This window comes from Macrobrachium nipponense, chromosome 15 (assembly GCF_015104395.2).
Source record: "Macrobrachium nipponense isolate FS-2020 chromosome 15, ASM1510439v2, whole genome shotgun sequence".
Lineage (NCBI taxonomy): Eukaryota > Metazoa > Arthropoda > Malacostraca > Decapoda > Palaemonidae > Macrobrachium > Macrobrachium nipponense.
Genome location: NC_087208.1, coordinates 54223581 through 54241223, shown reverse-complemented (window position 1 = coordinate 54241223; position 17643 = coordinate 54223581). Strand labels below are relative to the sequence as shown.

Below are 17643 nucleotides of genomic sequence, written 5' to 3'. Positions count from 1 at the left end.
TTGAGATACGAAAGGCTCAACTTACGAAAAATCCAAGTTACGAAAGCCAATGCGAAAAATTTTACTGCTCTACATACGAAAAGTTTTCAAGATACGAAAGGTTTCTGAAAGTCTGAGATTCGCCCGATAACAATTTTGAAACTCGCGCCGCACGCCACCATCTTAGTGTTAGTAGACTCGCCACCATCCTCCTGCTCTCCCATTGGTTCCTCATGCTATCCAAGCCATGAGATCCTTCTCTCTTATTGGACAGCATTCCTCCCATCATGCATCTTCTATACGTACGCGCTGGCGTCCCTTAGCTCGGCCACTCTGCACCTGAAAGTTTACCGTACGCAATCGGCATTCGTTCACTCCAACGATTTCGTTTAGTAACGTAAATTCGTTGGTGATTTCGTTGCAGTCCATATTATCGTGTTGTGCGAAGACTGTATTATTACGTATTTGTGTAACTTTACGTAAATTAACGTAGTCATGGGTCCCAAGAAAGTTGAAATTCACGGAAAGAAGCGCATGCTCTCTTTGGAGACAAAGATGGAGATCATAAAGAAGTACGAAGCTGGTATGCGATTGAGTGTGATCGCAAAGGAATACTGGCCGTAATCCGTTCGACAATAGGCACCATCCTTAAACAGAAGGATGCCATCAAAGCAACTACACCGTCGAAGGGCATCACTATTTTGTCCAGCAAGAGGAGCCATGTGCACGACGAGATGGAACGGCTGCTCCTCATCTGGATAAAAGACAAAGAAATCGCTGGCGATACAGTAACGGAGACAGCAATCGCTCACAAGGCCAGTGCTATTTTCGGCGATTTGATTGCGCAGGCGGAAGACGAAGGAGGGGAAAGGACTTCAATGCCAACCCCAGAGTTCAAGGCTTCGCATGGCTGGATTCGAGAAATTTCATAAACGGACTGGCATCCATGCGTGGTGCGTCTATGGGGAGGCTGCCAGCTCGGACACGAAAAAAGCGGCCGAAGCCTTTAAAAAGACGTTCGACGAGATGATGACCAAGGAAGGCTACAGTTCTCAGCAAGTCTTCAACTGTGATGAGACTGGCCTTTTTTGGAAAAAATGCTCGTCGGACATACATCACGGAGGAAGAGAAGAAGCTACCCGGGCATAAGCCTATGAAAGACAGGCTTACGCTCGCACTTTGTTCGGAACACCAGTGGGGATTGCAAGGTGAAAGCCCCTAACTGGTGTATCACTCCGAGACTCCTCGAGCCTTCAAGGCCCACAAAGTGTTGAAGGAGAAGCTTCCAGTGATGTGGAGGGCTAATGCAAAAGCCTGGGTAACGAGGCTTTTGTTCACGGAGTGGGTAAATCTGTGTTTCGGCCCGACTGTGAAGAGTTTTTTTGCAAGAGAAGCGCCTCCCCCTGAAATGTCTGCTGGTGTTGGACAATGCCCCTCCCCACCTCCTGGCCTCGAGGAAGATATCCTAGCGGAGTATTCCTTCGTTAAGATTCTTTTTCTTCCGCCCAACACCACCCCTCTCCTCCAGCCATGGAACCAGCAAGTGATAGCGAACTTTAAGAAGCTGTACACGAAACATCTTTTCAAGAGATGTTTTCGACATCACCGATACCACAAACCTCACCTTGCGTCAATTTTTGGAAGGAAGGAGCATTTCGACATCGTCCATTTGCATCCGGAACTCATTGACCATAGCTTGGCAGGAGGTTTCGAGGCGAACCTTGAATTCCTCGTGGAGGAAACTCTGGCCTGATGCCGTATCCGTCAGAGACTTCGAGGGATTCGACGTGGGCGAAGCTGGTACTGCAGAGTCAGAAACAGTTGATGATCCCGAAACTGTTTTGGAACCAGATCTTGACGAGATCGTTGCTCGGCAAGTCCATGGGCTGGTCGTCGACGAGGACGACATCAACGACCTTCTCGAGGAGCACCAAGAGGAGCTTACGACAGATGACCTGAAGGAGTTGGAGGCCATGCAACTTAACCCTCGTTTAAGAGGAGTTCTCTAGCAGCGGCGAGGAAGAGGAGGAGGAGCCTATGACAACGGCAGAAATTAAGGATATTCTAGGCGCTTTTTCATAAAGTGCAATTGTTTATCGAAAAAAGACACCCCGAAAAGGCTCACACAGGTCGTATGCTTGCGCAGTTTCGATGAACGTTTGCTTGAGTCATTTCAGGAACATTGTGAAAAGTAGGCAGAAGCAATCTTCCTTGGATCGTTATTTTTTAAAGAGGCCTTCAGCATTAGCAGGAGTAAGCAAAAAGGAAGAACCAAGTGATAAAAAACAGAAAGTTGAAAGCAAAAAGGAAGAACCAAGTGATGAAAACAGAACGTTGAAAGCGGTGATGAAGTTGAAATTCTGTAAAAAAAAAAAAAAAAAAAAAAAAAAACGTAAAAGTAAAAAAAGTTAAAAATAAAAAAAAAGAATTTTTTTTTTTTTACGTAATTTCTAGATTTTTGTAAGTTAAGTGTTACAGTTTTGTTAAGGTGTTTCGTAAATTTTAGTTTTATGGTTTTCCTTAAATTTTTTGTGTGTTTTCGTAAAGTTAAGTGTACGTACGTACGTACGTACGTTATCTGCCGTTTGTCCTCCTCCTCCTCTGCCGCCACTATCGGAGATAGCCTCACTCGAAAGGTAAGCTTCCACATTTTACGTTACAGTAATAATATTTCTTGTACACTAATATACACTTTATTTACAGCTTTTCGATTTTTATTCTTAATTTAGGTATTGAATGTTCCAAATTGTTGTAGTATTTCATTGTTTATAGGTCAATTTAGCTTAATTATGAAATTTAATGGGGTGTTTTTGGAGGGCTTGGAACGGATTAGCCATTTTACTAGTAAAATTTGTTCCAAGATACGAAAAACTCATTATACGAAGGCCGCCTCGGAACGGACTAATTTCGTATCTCGAGGTACCACTGTATTACTAATGTAGGGTTCAAGTCATATACGCATATCGTAGTTACCTCTACAGATGGCAACCGAAAGGACTGTTATTTTAAGTGTATTTAATCGGTCCTTCCTGCAAACTTCCAGGAGTTTCCGGTGTAAGGCCAACGCTAAAAGGTATTGTTACAACAACACCAACTCAGCTTCTGCATCTAGCGAATTATGTTTCACTTAAATATGCCTGCTTGAGAATTTCCTTCTGATCGATAATAGTAACAAACCTATTCCTTCGTAGAATAGAGTAGCTGGTAACTCAGGCAGAATAGTTCGAGACGACGATAGAAGGCTGCTGTCATTGTGGATGACGCAGTATATTTAATCGGTACTCCCGGCAACTTTCCAGGAGTTTCCGATTTAACATTTGGTTAATTTAGCGTAGTGTTACGACAACACAAAATCAGCTTCTGTATTTAGCGAATTCTGTTTCACTTAAATATGCCAACTTGAGAGTTTCTGTTCAAATGGAAAATCTATTCCTTAGTAGAATAGAGTAGCTGGCAACTCGGCATAATACTGCAAGAAGGTGAACGTAAGCTGCTGTAACTGTCACCAACTCAGTATCAGGTAGCTCGCTGTTATGCGCCGTCGGTTACATCTCTCTCTCCCGCGGGATTGATTGACGAACCGCATCTCTGCCCTACAATCATGGACTTTAGCCTCGGGTTGAGGGGATTTCTAGTAATCATGAATAAACACTGTAACAGAATTCTGTACGAGTCTACAGCGGCATAGCACTATAATAATGCTCTCCTGCTTATGCAAAGCGCAGCCTTATTAGGGAAGGAAGCATGCTTAGTGAGGGAATGGACGAGTCTGCTGGGGACCATTTCCTCGCTGGAGAAGCTTGTTTCCCTGAATAGACTGCAATTCAGACCTCTACAGTTTTTCCTACAGGAGAACTGAAATAACATCAAAGATCTAGAAATAATTAAAACATCTTTCAATGGGTTGAGGATCACCTCAGGTGATACCGAGAGGGTGCCAGGCATCCGGACAGAGGTACAGAGGTCCTGGCACATAATCTAAAAGAATTGGAAGCAATTTGGTTGGCTCTCCAGTTCCTCGAAGAGTGAGTTTTTGGTCGAGTGGTCCAAATCATCTCAGATAATTCCGCAGCTCTCTCATATCCCAAGAAGAGAGAGATGGTTATCAGCATAGGCACGGAACGTAACGATCCTCAAGAGGTTCGTTACACGATTGCACATCTGTGCGGATTTTCTCGATCGACGGCAGCAACTACTGACGTCTGAGTAATCCTCGCTTAGAAGTATGTCGAGAGTTGTGGAGACTTTGGGGACGTCCTTTCGTAGATTTCTTCGTAATATTGAAGACGAAGAAGCTTCCTCTACGTTGCTCCCTTATTCTCGATCCGAGAGCAGTAGCAATAGGCGCCATCCTATAGTATGCAATGGGGATAGTTGGTTAGTCTCTTTTTCCCCTAATCAAAAGCTTAGTAAATATAATAAGATAATCGCTGGCATAAGAGGGAGCGAGAAAGACGCTGATCGCCCCATGTTGGCCTTCGAGAGGCTGGATTCACAGAGGTCACGTCCTTCAGAGAGCACTTTCCAAGGACCCTTCCCGAGAGAATCGGTCTACTCTAACAGCCTCACTTCGAGAGGTACCTAAAACCTCTCCGCTCTGAGTCTGAATGCGTTCAGACTGTCGAGAAGCGATAGGATCTTCAAGATTAATTGCAAGTCTCATTGCCAAAGCAAAGCAGTGCTGCATATTTTGCAGTGTACCAATCGGAGTGGGCCGTTTCTGGAGATAGTGCAGGAAGAATGACTGTTCCTCCACCTCGACCTCTGTGAATTACTTTACCGTCTTCCCTTTCCGTCTGAAGTATGGGATAAGCTAGCAGTCCAACGATTGTAGAATACGGAAATATGTTTGTTGACGGCCTCTAGGCTCAGAGATTCGGATCTGGTCAAACAACAAGCCCTTCAGCGATCTTTGAGGTCTGTGGAAATCTTGAAATGGTCTAGATCGAAGCTTCCGGCATGGAACTTAGACGTAGTCTGAAGTTCCTGATGTCAAAGCATTTCGAACCTCTCCTTTCTGTAAACTTAATACACGTGACCAGAAAGGCTAATTTTCTAACCACTCTAGCTACGGCAAAGAGGGTTAGTGAGGTTTTAGCCATCATCAGAGGTTTTGGCTTTAGAGGACATAATTCGGTGCGTCCTCTAAGCCTTCCGTTCTTGCTAAGAACGAAAACCCGTCTAACCCTTGGCCCAGAGGCCTGGAGATCAAGGGGATGGCACAAATTATTGGGCAAGAGCCACAGAGAGTCCTGTGCCCTGTCGGGGCTCTCAAGTTTTATCTTGATAAAACTAAAGAAAGTTGAGGTCATTCTCACAATCTGCTGGTGCTCCGTAAAAATTAAAAAAAGACCAGACTTGCCCATGTCGAAGAACGCCCTGGCGTTATGGTTAAGGAGTTCTTTTAAAGAGGCTCATTCATTATGTTTGAACAAAGATTTGAAATCTTTTAAACTGAATGCTTACGAGGTGAGGGCGCGGCCTCGGAAGCATTTCAACAGAGCATGACACTCAGTAACATCCTGAGTGCCACGTTTGAGCGAAGCAACTCTGTTTGCTTCACACTCCTGGCGGGATGTGAAGACGACATATGAGATCTGCGAGTCGCTAGGACCATACATATCCGCAGAAATATTATTGGGGGCAGGAAGCAGCACGAATCCTATCCTATAGAAAAGGGATAGGTGTGCTTTTAATTTTATTGTATTGATTTACAGTTGAAGGGTCGGTTGCTTGAGGCGCTTTCCCTTTCTTTAGCCTAGAAGTTATGGGACTAACTTTGATAGGTTAGGTCAGGTGGTGGTTTTTAGCTTCGTTGCCCCCACAGTATGGTCAATATGGTCTAGTCACATTGTGATCACGCTCCTGTTGACAGATCATCTAGAACTCTCCAGCTATATAGGTCACTACCTTGCTGGAGACTCTAGTAAAGCAGAAGCAGACTTGGGTGACAGTAATCACGAAGTCAGCTATGCTAACAGGTAAGGAACCAAGATGTCAATCATCTGCATGTAATTTGTTTCCTAAAATCCTTCTATTCTGTCCCTTCCCACCTCCAATGGTGGGATTCAGCTATAGTATATATATATCTGTCAGGTAAGTTTCATGAACAAAATGATATTGTTATGATACAATAAAGTTTGTTCATACTTACCTGGCAGATATATATAATTAAGTACCCACCCACCTCCCCTCAGGGGACAGTGGTATGAAAAATCTGAATAGAAGATGGGAATGGTTCCTGATATCCGCCTCCCAGCGGTGGGAATGGGTACTAACCCCCTGGCCGCCCACTGCGTGTGCCGGGAGTTTTGAAATTCTGTCAGACTTCGGAGAATACAGCTATATATATCTGCCAGGTAAGTATGAACAAACTTTATTGTATCATAACAATATCATATTTGAAGGTTTTTTTGATGAAAAATGCCATAAGAATGCAGTTTACATAGTTTTCAATGCGCCCAAAGCATTAATAGTAAGGTTTTCTTAGGATTTTTGACGATGTTCCGGCTTACGACGATTTTCGGCTTATGACGTGTCTCAAGAACGGAACCCCCGTCGTAACCCGGGGACCGCCTGTATAATAATAATATCTTGAGAGGTTTTGGTTTTAATGGGTGTTCCATATATCATGGTAGCAAATATTTTTGTTTCTTCAGTGACAACATGTATCATGAAACTTCAGGTTCACCTTGTTGTTGTTAGGTGTTTTTTGTTGACATTGTGTATGCAGTAAGACATTTGGTTAGATATTAGATAAACAAATTGGTAGAGGACTTGGAATTGATCCAGTTATATGTAAAGTAGCAGAATCTTGGTAGCCAGTATTTGCTCCCACCTGTAGAGCTGTACTATAATTGTATCTATGAACATTTCACATGTTTAGTTTGAGCCTTTGTAGCAGAAAGTCTTTGTAAGAGACTCCATCAAGGGGTTTATCTCACTCTACGTATACTAGTTTGAAGTCTGGAATTTATCTAACAGAAAAAAAAATACCCAAAGAAGTGAACTGTATCAATGACTCATGGCAATTTTCCAATGAAGCATATTTTGTTAACATGACTACAGTTGGAAAGTTCAAAACCTTGTTTTACTCAAAGTTTGTTAAAGTATTATACTTTATTAACATTTTTATATTAATCCTTTTTTCTTTTGTTACAGAAAATCTACGACAAGAAATTTATACAAAGTACATGTATGCTGCTGAGCCAACCTTTGTTCACCCTGTCATCTCGGACACTTCGTAAGTATGGATTGATTGATGAATTTCTCTCATACGTATGTTATTCCTGCATTGTATTTTGATTTTATGCCAGGCCAAAGTTACAATGTAGTTAGGTATTCATGTAACTGATTGCAAAATAATAATAATCTTTTTTTTTATACAAAGTTGCAAACTATAGCTTGATAGTTATCTCTGATTACCTACCTGAGGTAGGGAACCTCCCTTTCTCTCTTTAGTTGATGTAGCACACTTTTTGCTACAATGTTTGCTGTTGATATTGCAGATGACTAATTACATAATATTCTGCACATTTTCTTAGGTCAATACGTAGATGTATTTTTATTAATTTTTACAGAAATAAAATACCATCACCTTTTATATAGGAATATTCCTGGCACAAGCTGGAAATTGTTGTCAGAGCTTGGCAGAAAGGTGGGTTCCAGTATCCAAGATGCTCTAACCTACCATGTAGCATCTAAGAAAGACCGCTCTTTGATTATGGGTTAAGATTTTATGGAGTATGCATTCAACTGCTGTGCCAAAAAATGCCTCTATCTTTCATTTTTCTACAGGACTACCAGACTAGTTCCCAATGAGCTTTAAAAGTGAAGTCTTTTTGGTTGGTGCCTGTCTTCAAATAGGCTGTACAGATGGGAAGCCATCACAAACTGGAACACGTACATGTACGTGCAATGGAGAGACACCTCCGTGTGGAGAAGACAGCGAAACACTCCTCTAATTCTCGGAAGAAGAAACAAAGTCCTGAATCCTTTAACGTCTGACTCTTGTACAGTAGGAGGCGAAGGAGATGGAGTAGGGGAAGGCTCTCTCCTATTTCGATGCTGCTTGCTAGGTGGAGAGGAGGATGTGGAAGGCTCTCTCCTTCTACACCATCTCTCTGTAGGGGGAACTGCATATCTTTCACAAAAAACGGAGTCCAGTTTATCAAACATCGCTGAAAGAAAGTCTCTGAGGGAGGCCGAGCAGACGACAGAGATGTGGATGGTAATGACGTCACTGCCTGAGACGGAGAGAGAACCGACACCACAGTCGAAGTCATAGTCTTAAGATAAGCAGTGACCCAGCAGATGATGTTGTTGACGGCTCCGGCCCCCTTGAAGGCATCACACGTGTACTGTACTAATGTAGTGTAGGCCAGGAGGAGGGGGGGACTGCCAGTGGGACTGGGGTAGGCTGGCGAGCAGACAAGAAATGCGCCAGCAAACTATCCAAAGAGGGTGAACCCCGTAGGCCTAGGGACGCCCAAACCGCTGACATTTCGTTGGACTCCAAATCTAAAACAAGGTGAAGCTGGAGGAGGAGCTTCCTCCCCTGAGGGAGTGTGATCATCTCCCACAAGAGAGGGATCCTCATTAAACATAAAATTATCTTGTGCACTGCCCGATACTTCCAAAGACGAATCAATGGAAGAAAAGGACGGGGGACACGGAAACAAAAGATACAGGAGGAAGACTGCTGGAAGAAGGAGATGCCGAAATGTCTGCTTGGGGTGGTGAAAAACCTTCTTATAGAAAGTCCTCCACCGAGATTTTAGGCCAGGAACAACACTGTGGGCATGGATTAGAGACAGTACAAAGAGGTCCCAAGCTTGGCCAGTGATCAGCTTTCACCTCGTAGTACGTATATGTATGTGTTGCCAGATGCCACAGATTCCTTGCTTTACAATCTTTGATTGTTTTTAACCAAGAGAGGTCCACAGTCACCATCAAACATCCATCCTCAAATATACTTTCTACAGCCTGCAAATCTTGCCTTGTCGATTTGAATTGGCACTTCAGGCATGCCTTCCATTTGACATCTAAAACTTTATGATACACATACAACTGCACTACACACTTCCCCGCACATGTTGAACCTGCCCGTGACTGTGTTTGGGGATTTACCCATTATACACATGGGAATCTCCACCACAAAAGGGAAAACCAATTCCAGGATTTCACACAAACTCAGTTTGGAATTCACTCGATTATGGCCATCTGTATGTTGAAAAAATGGGTTACATATTGGTTCTTACTGATTGTAAAATTGTGAAATCTGACATCCTTTTTTTGGACATTGAAGTATAGTCTTAAATTCACCATTCCATCCGCGCTTCCTCTTTTCTTGCATTACACAGCCACATCTATAGCATGGCTCAGCATCTTGCACAGTGTCTAATAGGTTATGCTGATGAAAGAAAGAGATAGCACTATCTTCTGGAGCAGTCACCGAGGAATAGAATTCCTTGAACAACTTGGGTTGAGGGGTTTGACTGTATCTAAATAAAATGAGAATTTATGAGGGAAGTTACTCCTTAGTTAACCCTCTTACGCCGACTGGACGTATTTTACGTCAACATTTTTTGTCTCCCGTGTGCCGAGTGGACGTATTTTACGTCGACTTACAAAAGTTTTTTTTAAAATTCGCGGAAAAATACTTATAGGCCTACCAGCCTAAAATTTTTGAATCACGCGCCTTGGGGGATGCTGGGAGTTCACGGATCAAGGTGATGTTTTGTTTACAATCGTTACGCAGGCGCGCAAGCGCGAATTTCTTTTTTGCCGCACTAAAAAGAATCTGTGACACATCTCTGAAATTATTTCGTCACTTTGACATAATTTTTGTACCATTGTAAATTAGCCGTTACATGAAGTATTATATATGAAAATGTGCGCATTTTTATGTAGAATACAACAATAAAATACTCATGATTGTAGCTTTTATTAGTTTTGAGATATTTTCATATAAATAACGATAATTGCCAAAATTTCAACCTTCGGTCAACTTTGCCTCTACCGAAATGGTCAAAAACGCAATTGTAAGCTAAAACGCTTATATTCTAGTAATATTCAATCATTTACCTTAATTTTGCAACTAATTGGAAGTCTCTAGCACAATATTTTGATTTATGGTGAATTTATGAAAAACCCTTTGTTCCTTCCCTTTACGTCCGCGCGGTAAAACTCTTCCGAAAAAAATCATACATGCGATTGTGGTAATGTTTGCACCATTTTAAAATTAGCCATTATATAAAGTTTTATATATGGAATGTGTGCAATTTCATGCAACAATACAACTAAAAACAACCCATGGGTGTAGCTTTTATCAGTTTTGAGATATTTTCATATAAATAACGATAATTGCCAAAATTTCAACCTTCGGTCAACTTTGACTCTACCGAAATGGTCGAAAAACGCAATTGTAAGCTAAAATGCTTATATTCTAGTAATATTCAAGCATTTACCTTAATTTTGCAACAAATTGGAAGTCTCTAGCACAATATTTCGATTTATGGTGAATTTATGAAAAAAATAAAATTTTCTTTACGTCCGCGCGGTAACTCTTCCAAAAAAATCATATGTGCGATTGTGGTAATGTTTGCACCATTTTAAATTAGCCGTTACATAAAGTTTTACATATGAAAATGTGCGCAATTTCATGTAGAATACAACAAAAAATAATTGAAGGTTGTAGCTTTTCTCCTTTTTGAAATATTTGCATATAAATCACGATAAATAGAAAAAAACCACGTTCGGTCAACTTTGACTCTACCGAATGGTCGAAAAAAAAACGCAATTGTAAGCTAAAACTCTTACAGTCTAGTAATATTCAGTCATTTATCTTCATCTTGAAATAAATTCGAAGTCTCTAGCAAAATATTTAGATTTATGGTGAATTTAAAAAAAAATCTTTCCTCCCCTCCGCGCGCGGATTCTCTGCCACAAATCTCCGAAATACGTACGTCCCATTCTCGGAATATTTGCTCTGTTTCATATTAGGCATTTCATAGAGTTTTATATATGAAAATGTGTGCAATTTCATGTAGAATAAAACAAAAAATATTTGAAGGTTGTTGCTTTTCTTATTTCCGAAATAATTGCATAAAAATAATATATATATAAAAAAATTCAACATTCGGTCAACTTTAACTCGTCAGATATGGTCGAAAACTGCAATTGTAAGCTAATACTCTTACAGTATAGTAATATTCAATCATTTGTCTTCATTTTGAAAGAAATTGGAAGTCTCTAGGACAATATTTAGATTTATGGTGAATTTTTGAAAAAAATATTTGTTTACGTCCGCGCGTTACGAATTCATGCATTATTTTGTGATAATATTTTCTCTGTGTTGCTTTTATCGTTTTACAATGTGTTATATACCAAAATGATCGCAATTTAGTGTACATTACAACGAAAAAAAGTAACTTGTTACCTTTAACCGTTTTGCGCACAGCGCGATTTGAATACAATTATATATGAAATTTCGTTTTTGCGCTATCATATATCGCATTATTTATATATGATAATGATAATGTTTTTCATTTCTGATGGTTGCATACTAAACTTCAGACAATGACAAAAAAAGGAGCCAAAAATGAACTCTTAATCTGGAAAACTAAGCGTGCTGTGATTTTTTGAAAAAAATATTTTTTCCGCTTCCGCGCTCACTCCGAAACCCCTCTGGCACACGGGAGACAATTTTTTATTTACCGCTCCGGCGTAAGAGGGTTAATAAACAAGTAAGCAGCCTGCTTTAATAAGTAAACAGCCTGTTTTAGCAAGTAATAAGGTGGTGGTAAAAAAGAAACAATTAACAAGTGAGCAGCCCCTTTTAAAAAGTAACAAAGGCAGTAGACTGCAGTGGATCTCGAGTTTTGCAAGGTGGACTGCCTACTATAATAGCACCCAAAAATGTGAACTGTAAAATGCTGTGTAAATAGAAAATAAGTCTATCCAATTCTATTGCATTAGTTAAAAGGTTTATTTTGTATAAGTGAAGTAATGCTTATACCAGTTTCATGGATGAGTTTAGGTTATTCCATATGAAGAGAAAGGACAACTGTTTCTAGCTTATGCTTTGGAATACGTACTCCTACATAAGAAAGCAGTGATGAGGAAAGTGAAAACACACTTGTGCTTCAGAAAGGAAAATAAAATCTATGGAAAATAATATGTACATGATGCAAGGCAGTGCTTCTTTTCAATTTGACTGAAACTGCAAACTTACAAAGGGAATCAGAGAAAAGTTATGACCTACTTGGAGTGAACATAATTATACCTAATAAATTGTTAGTGTATCCTTTTGAGTTCTGAGGTAAAACTAATAAGGCAATGATTTGTACCTCATATAAATATATTTCCCTTGTGAAAGGTTAAAAATTATTTTTTAGTCTTGTAAATTTGTTTTCTCATAAGAACCACCAAACCTGCAGACATGTTGAGAAAATTATAGGCTGCAGAAAAATTTCTTACTTGCTTCTGGACAGCTAGGTAGATGTAGCTCAATACTCCACTTTCCAATTGAGGCAGCAGATGTGAATGGCTTCCTTGGCTCCAGCGCTGGTCCATACAACCCATATTTCGTGTACTCATTCATTCTGTCATTCTGTCCATGTGGATAAAATTAATCTTTTATTGCTGTACCTACTGTATTTGATGAGTGTTATTTTCATTTGCTTTTAATTTCAGGAAAAGAAAGGTTATTGAGAACCTTCCAAAATATATTATTGATGACTGGAAAAGTTGCAAACGGCATCCCATGCTACTCTGTGGCTCAGCTGGAATGGGTAAGTCAACAGTGCTTAGGAGTCTTGCAGCCTCAGCCAAGGAAATGAATACATTTGTCCTTGTGCTGTACCTTGAAGATATATACAGGAAACCAAAGCAGAAAATACCTCCTGTTGTCACTTCAAGTTCAGATTTTTGGGACCAAGTACACCACTGTGTTGAATCTTTAGCTGCAAGAACAGTGAGAAACTATGGACTGGAGACAGTGGCAGCAGTTATCAGGGAACATAAGGATAACATATTATTTATTGTAGACTGGAATATGAAGTCCTTAGGAAATCTTTTCAAAGAAATGCAGTGTGGCACTTGGATTACTGCTCATCGAGAGGTCTTGTCACATACAAATGACTGGGTGTTGTTAGAAATACAACCATTTACACGCCATCATGTTCTTCAGCTTTTAGAAAAGTACAGTGGTGGACGTAGGGGTTCGACAAGTGATCTGTATGAAGAGTGTGAATACCAGGATTTAATTACATCTCCTGACATGGTACAGGTATTTTTTACACATGGGAGTGCAGTCAATTTCGACACTGATTTTGACTTAATTGCAGCTTTTGTTGATGGTAAGTTCAAAAGCAGGGGTTGGTTTTGGAATGATAAACAGTCAGATGTGTTAAAGTTAGGAGAGGTTGCATTTGCATTAAAAATGGGAAATAGCAATGCTCACAGTGAAAAGGAACTTAATGAAATAGGTGAGGAGGTAAAAGATGTGTTCTTGTGCCATGAACATGGAAAAACAAAATTTAGGCATTCTTCTGTTCAGGATTTTATAGCTGCATTGTATGTTTTTCACAACCCAGCCAAAGCTTGCAGAGATTGGTTGTCAAGTGCTCCAAGTTTCATGAGAGTATTTAAATTTGTTTGTGGCATGTGGTGTAACTCTGGCTTTTGGGGTGAGGATAGCAGGCCTTCAGACCAAGTAGTGACTTACATGGAAGGTTATTTAACTTGTCTTCTTGATATTAAAAGCCTGACAAAATGTAAGGAAAATAGAGTAATAGAGCCAATGGAAGTTGAAGGATCAAAGAGCAAGATGTGCAGCAGTGAACAAGGAAAAAAAAAATCTGGAAATCCATTAAGAAATGCCATGTCAAACTGGGACTTTATAATGGCACTGGACGATGTTTGTAAACAAACAAAAGTGATAAACTTACTTGTTGAGTTGCTTTCTTCAACACCTTGTTGGATAATAAATACAGAGAAATTTGATGATAGAAAATTAAGAAGATTGGCTATTTTGCTGAAAAAAGTGAAATTGGATAGGGATCATCCAGTGACTATCAAGTTAGAAAGTACTCTGGATGTCAGGATGCTCATAATGATGTGGAATAAATTGAAGAACATAGAAAGTTTACAAAATTGCACCAAAGTAAAGTTTTATGTTGCTGGAGATAGTTGTTTCCCATACGCTTATCAAGATTCTCTTAGAGATCTTTGCAGAACATTAGTGAGTGCTTGTTGCCCTATATATATCACGTCTTATACTGGTCCTTTATTATGTTCTACAACTCTTGAATTCTTAAAAGGGTTCTCACTGAAGACTTTGGACACTATTGATGTTACTGTCTATGATGTTTCTTCTCTTATCGAGATTTTGAAATGTGACCACTTACCAGACCTCAAGTATATCTCTGTAACAATTGAATTAACAATGGAAGAACAACTCCTTACATCAGTAAAGCCATTCAGTGTTCCAGATCATCATTCACTTAAATTAAGGATCAAATATTTTGACAATATCCAGAAATTTCTAGATATGGTACGGTTTCCTGGTCATGTCAGGTCATTAAGTATTTATGATATATATATCACTGTTGAGTTCAGTTTAAATCTGATGGCTTTTGAAGAAATGGAAAACCTGAGTTTAAGATTTCAGCCTTCTGACTCCGATCAGTCTCACGCCCAGAATCGTTTTATAGATGAATATTTCCATCAGAAATCAGCCCATGAAGACATGGATATTGATAGCAATACTATTGCAGCTGGCAAGAATTACACAATCCCTAGACAAGGGTGGATGCTCTCTATTACTGTTAAAATAAACCAGCCACCAAAACTAGAGAGGTTGCTTTTAAGAAATATGGATTTTTATGGTGATTCCAACAATAATTTGTTACTAAATATTTTGAAACTATACAGAATACAGAAGTTAATCATATTGGATTCCCAACTCTCTCTGAAAGGAGTTAGAAAGGTTTTAAGCTCCCACACAAGTGATGGCGACGACATAAACTTTGTGACCAAGAAACTAAAGAATAACCAGTTGGAAATGGACAGTGACGAGAAATTGCTGAAAAGGCCAAGACTGAGCGTTGATGAACGTGAGCTAAAAAAGATTGACAAACCAAAAGGCAAGGAGATTGTAATTACGTCCGAGATAGACATTTGTACGTCTTGTAGTCTGTTCCCTTGTGTATGTGCCAGTGTTGAATTGAGTAGGAAGGAGAACTTTGATGATCTAGCAAATTTGCTTAAGGATGTTTATTTGTATGACATCGTAAGTTTTAATTACTCAAGCAAATTTGTAACTATCAGGAAGGATGTGTGTGGAGACTTGAGAGTACACTGTGCCTTGCCTGGGTTAAAGGATGAAACCTCTCATAATCTTAGCTCAGATCAATCTTTATTCTACAGGTTCTTTAAAACATTAGCTTTGGCACAGAGTATTTCTTTAGAACAAACTCATCTCTCCTTTCAAGGTGTGTTGAATATTGTTGATTATCTTAAACAGGTAAAGAAGTCATGCACAGAGCGTTTTTCTCTGACAATTATATCTTCTTATCATCCTTTTGACGATGAGGTCATACATCCATTTATAGAAATGATCAGGATGGAAAGTGTGTTTTCAACATTCAATTTTTTATGTTCATGTGAAAACAAGTGCCTTAAAATAAAGAAAACATTCAATGGTAAGATGATGTATAATGACCGTTTGCAAAATGGCTGAGAATATAGTTTTACACCGGGTGATTTGATTATGTAGTGAAAGTGGTATGCACCTTCTGGATTTTTAGTGAGAGCTATCCTTTTTTAGTGGAGGAACTTTTATGTAGTGATATTTAGAAAATATTCCCACAAATGTATTGTTCATCTTACTAGTTATGTTGTTGCCTACATTCATTTACTTCTCATTTGTTAACTGTTTAATTTTGTACAATATATGAGACTTTGACCACATTGATATAAATACCATTTATTTAAAATTTGACACAAGTTACTGTAACTGTAAATTTTAGCATGTATGGGGGTTTCTGCCTTCCAAAATACTACATGAATTTTCCAAATTGTAATACTAGTGGCCTTCATGTTAGTATTTATGTATGATATTAAGTTAAGTATATCATAGTTTTACCAGACCACTGAGGTGATTAACACCTCTCCTAGGGCTGGCCCAAAGGATTAGATATTTTTATGTGGCTAGGAACCAATTAGTCACTTAGCAACGGGACCTACAGCTTATTGTGGAATCCGAACCACATTATATCAAGAAATGAATTTCTATCACCAGAAATAAATTCCTCTGATAATGCGCTGGCCAAGCCGAGAATCGAACTTTGGACCATCGGATTGGTAGCCAAGCACGCAAACCACTCGTCCAACGAGGAAATTATGTATGATATGATATTTGTACCTGTGAAGATAGAGATTCATGTTCTCACTGGCACATAAGTGAGGATATGGATCTCTGTAATTTGTATGGCTTTACCTTTTGTAAAGCTGATCCATTCGTTTTTAGTTTGGTAAATTGCTAGATAATTGGGAAGGTTGGAGTACTCCCCAATTACTTGACCGTGGATGGTCACTTTTTCTGTGGTTGTGCATTTGGTAAGATATCTCCACTGTTGCAAGAATTCCTTAACATGGGTGTTTTATGTTAAAGATTTGGCTTTTGCTGTACTGGCTTTTTGTTGGATATGAGTGTGATTGTTATTAAAATGATTATGGCTGAGTGTCTCAAATATTATTAGCATGGATGTTCAGGGTATAACAGTGGTGGGAACTTTGCTGTTACCTGTGTTGATTGCATGGTTCAGGAGGTAACACCCTCCATTCTTTTGGAATCCTTCAAGGATCTCTTGCTGGGGCCCCGTGCTTCTGCCTCAGGATTGGTACTTATATGCAGATGCCCCTCAGTCCAAGGGAGATGGGAAGGGTTGGAGGGTGACTGAACAGCTCGCCGCCCAGGATGGGATAGTGTTCCCACTTCAGTTACCTACCCTTCTGTTTTTGTATCCCTGATCCTGCTTTGCCAACTGTATAAGGGAGTTGCTGGGAGTCAGCTGCTGAAGGTTTAAACATGGGTAAGTTCTTGGTTGCCCTGGTGGAGCACTTGGATTTTCTTTGAGATGATGATAACATGGTAATTTTATGTATGCAACTTACCAAGTAGTTACATAGCTATACGTACGTAGTTTCTAAAACCGTCGGCAGCTAGAATTTTTGAAATTCGCGGAAGCGCAAGTTTGTTTTGGTCAGGTGATACCCCCCGCCCTCTATCGGGGGAGTGAGGAACCAACACCGTCCAAAAATCAGTTGTTTCTGCCGGCTGGTACTGTCAACACAGTTTCAGTAGCAGCGGAATTTTTGGAATTCTTTGCCATCGCTCTTTGTTGGAGTTATTTGGTAAAGTACTCTGAACATTGGAAGTTTTGTTTTCGGTGATAGCTATTTAGGAATTGATAATAGTTTTAAATAGTTTTGCACCGAAATTCACATGGTTTGAATTGGTCTACATAATGTCAGACACTAGTTCATCTGGGATTAGGTATTGTAGTAAAGGCTGCAATACTAGGATCGCTAAAGTGGGTAATGATCCACATTCAATTTGCACAGGTTGTAAGGGGACAGACTTGTACACCAGATCAA

At 39.7% G+C, this 17643-nt stretch overlaps 1 protein-coding gene across 1 annotated transcript in view; it reads left to right on the top strand.

Moving 5' to 3' along the window:
- LOC135194942 (uncharacterized) overlaps positions 1-16145 on the top strand; it is a gene marked incomplete at its 5' end in the record, with an annotated part of 41832 nt that extends 25687 nt beyond the window's left edge. Inside the window, 2 exon segments of the mRNA XM_064221165.1 lie at positions 7141-7222; positions 12676-16145. Coding sequence (XP_064077235.1) covers positions 7141-7222; positions 12676-15724 — 3131 coding nt within the window.
- Positions 16146-17643: the final 1498 nt, after the last annotated feature.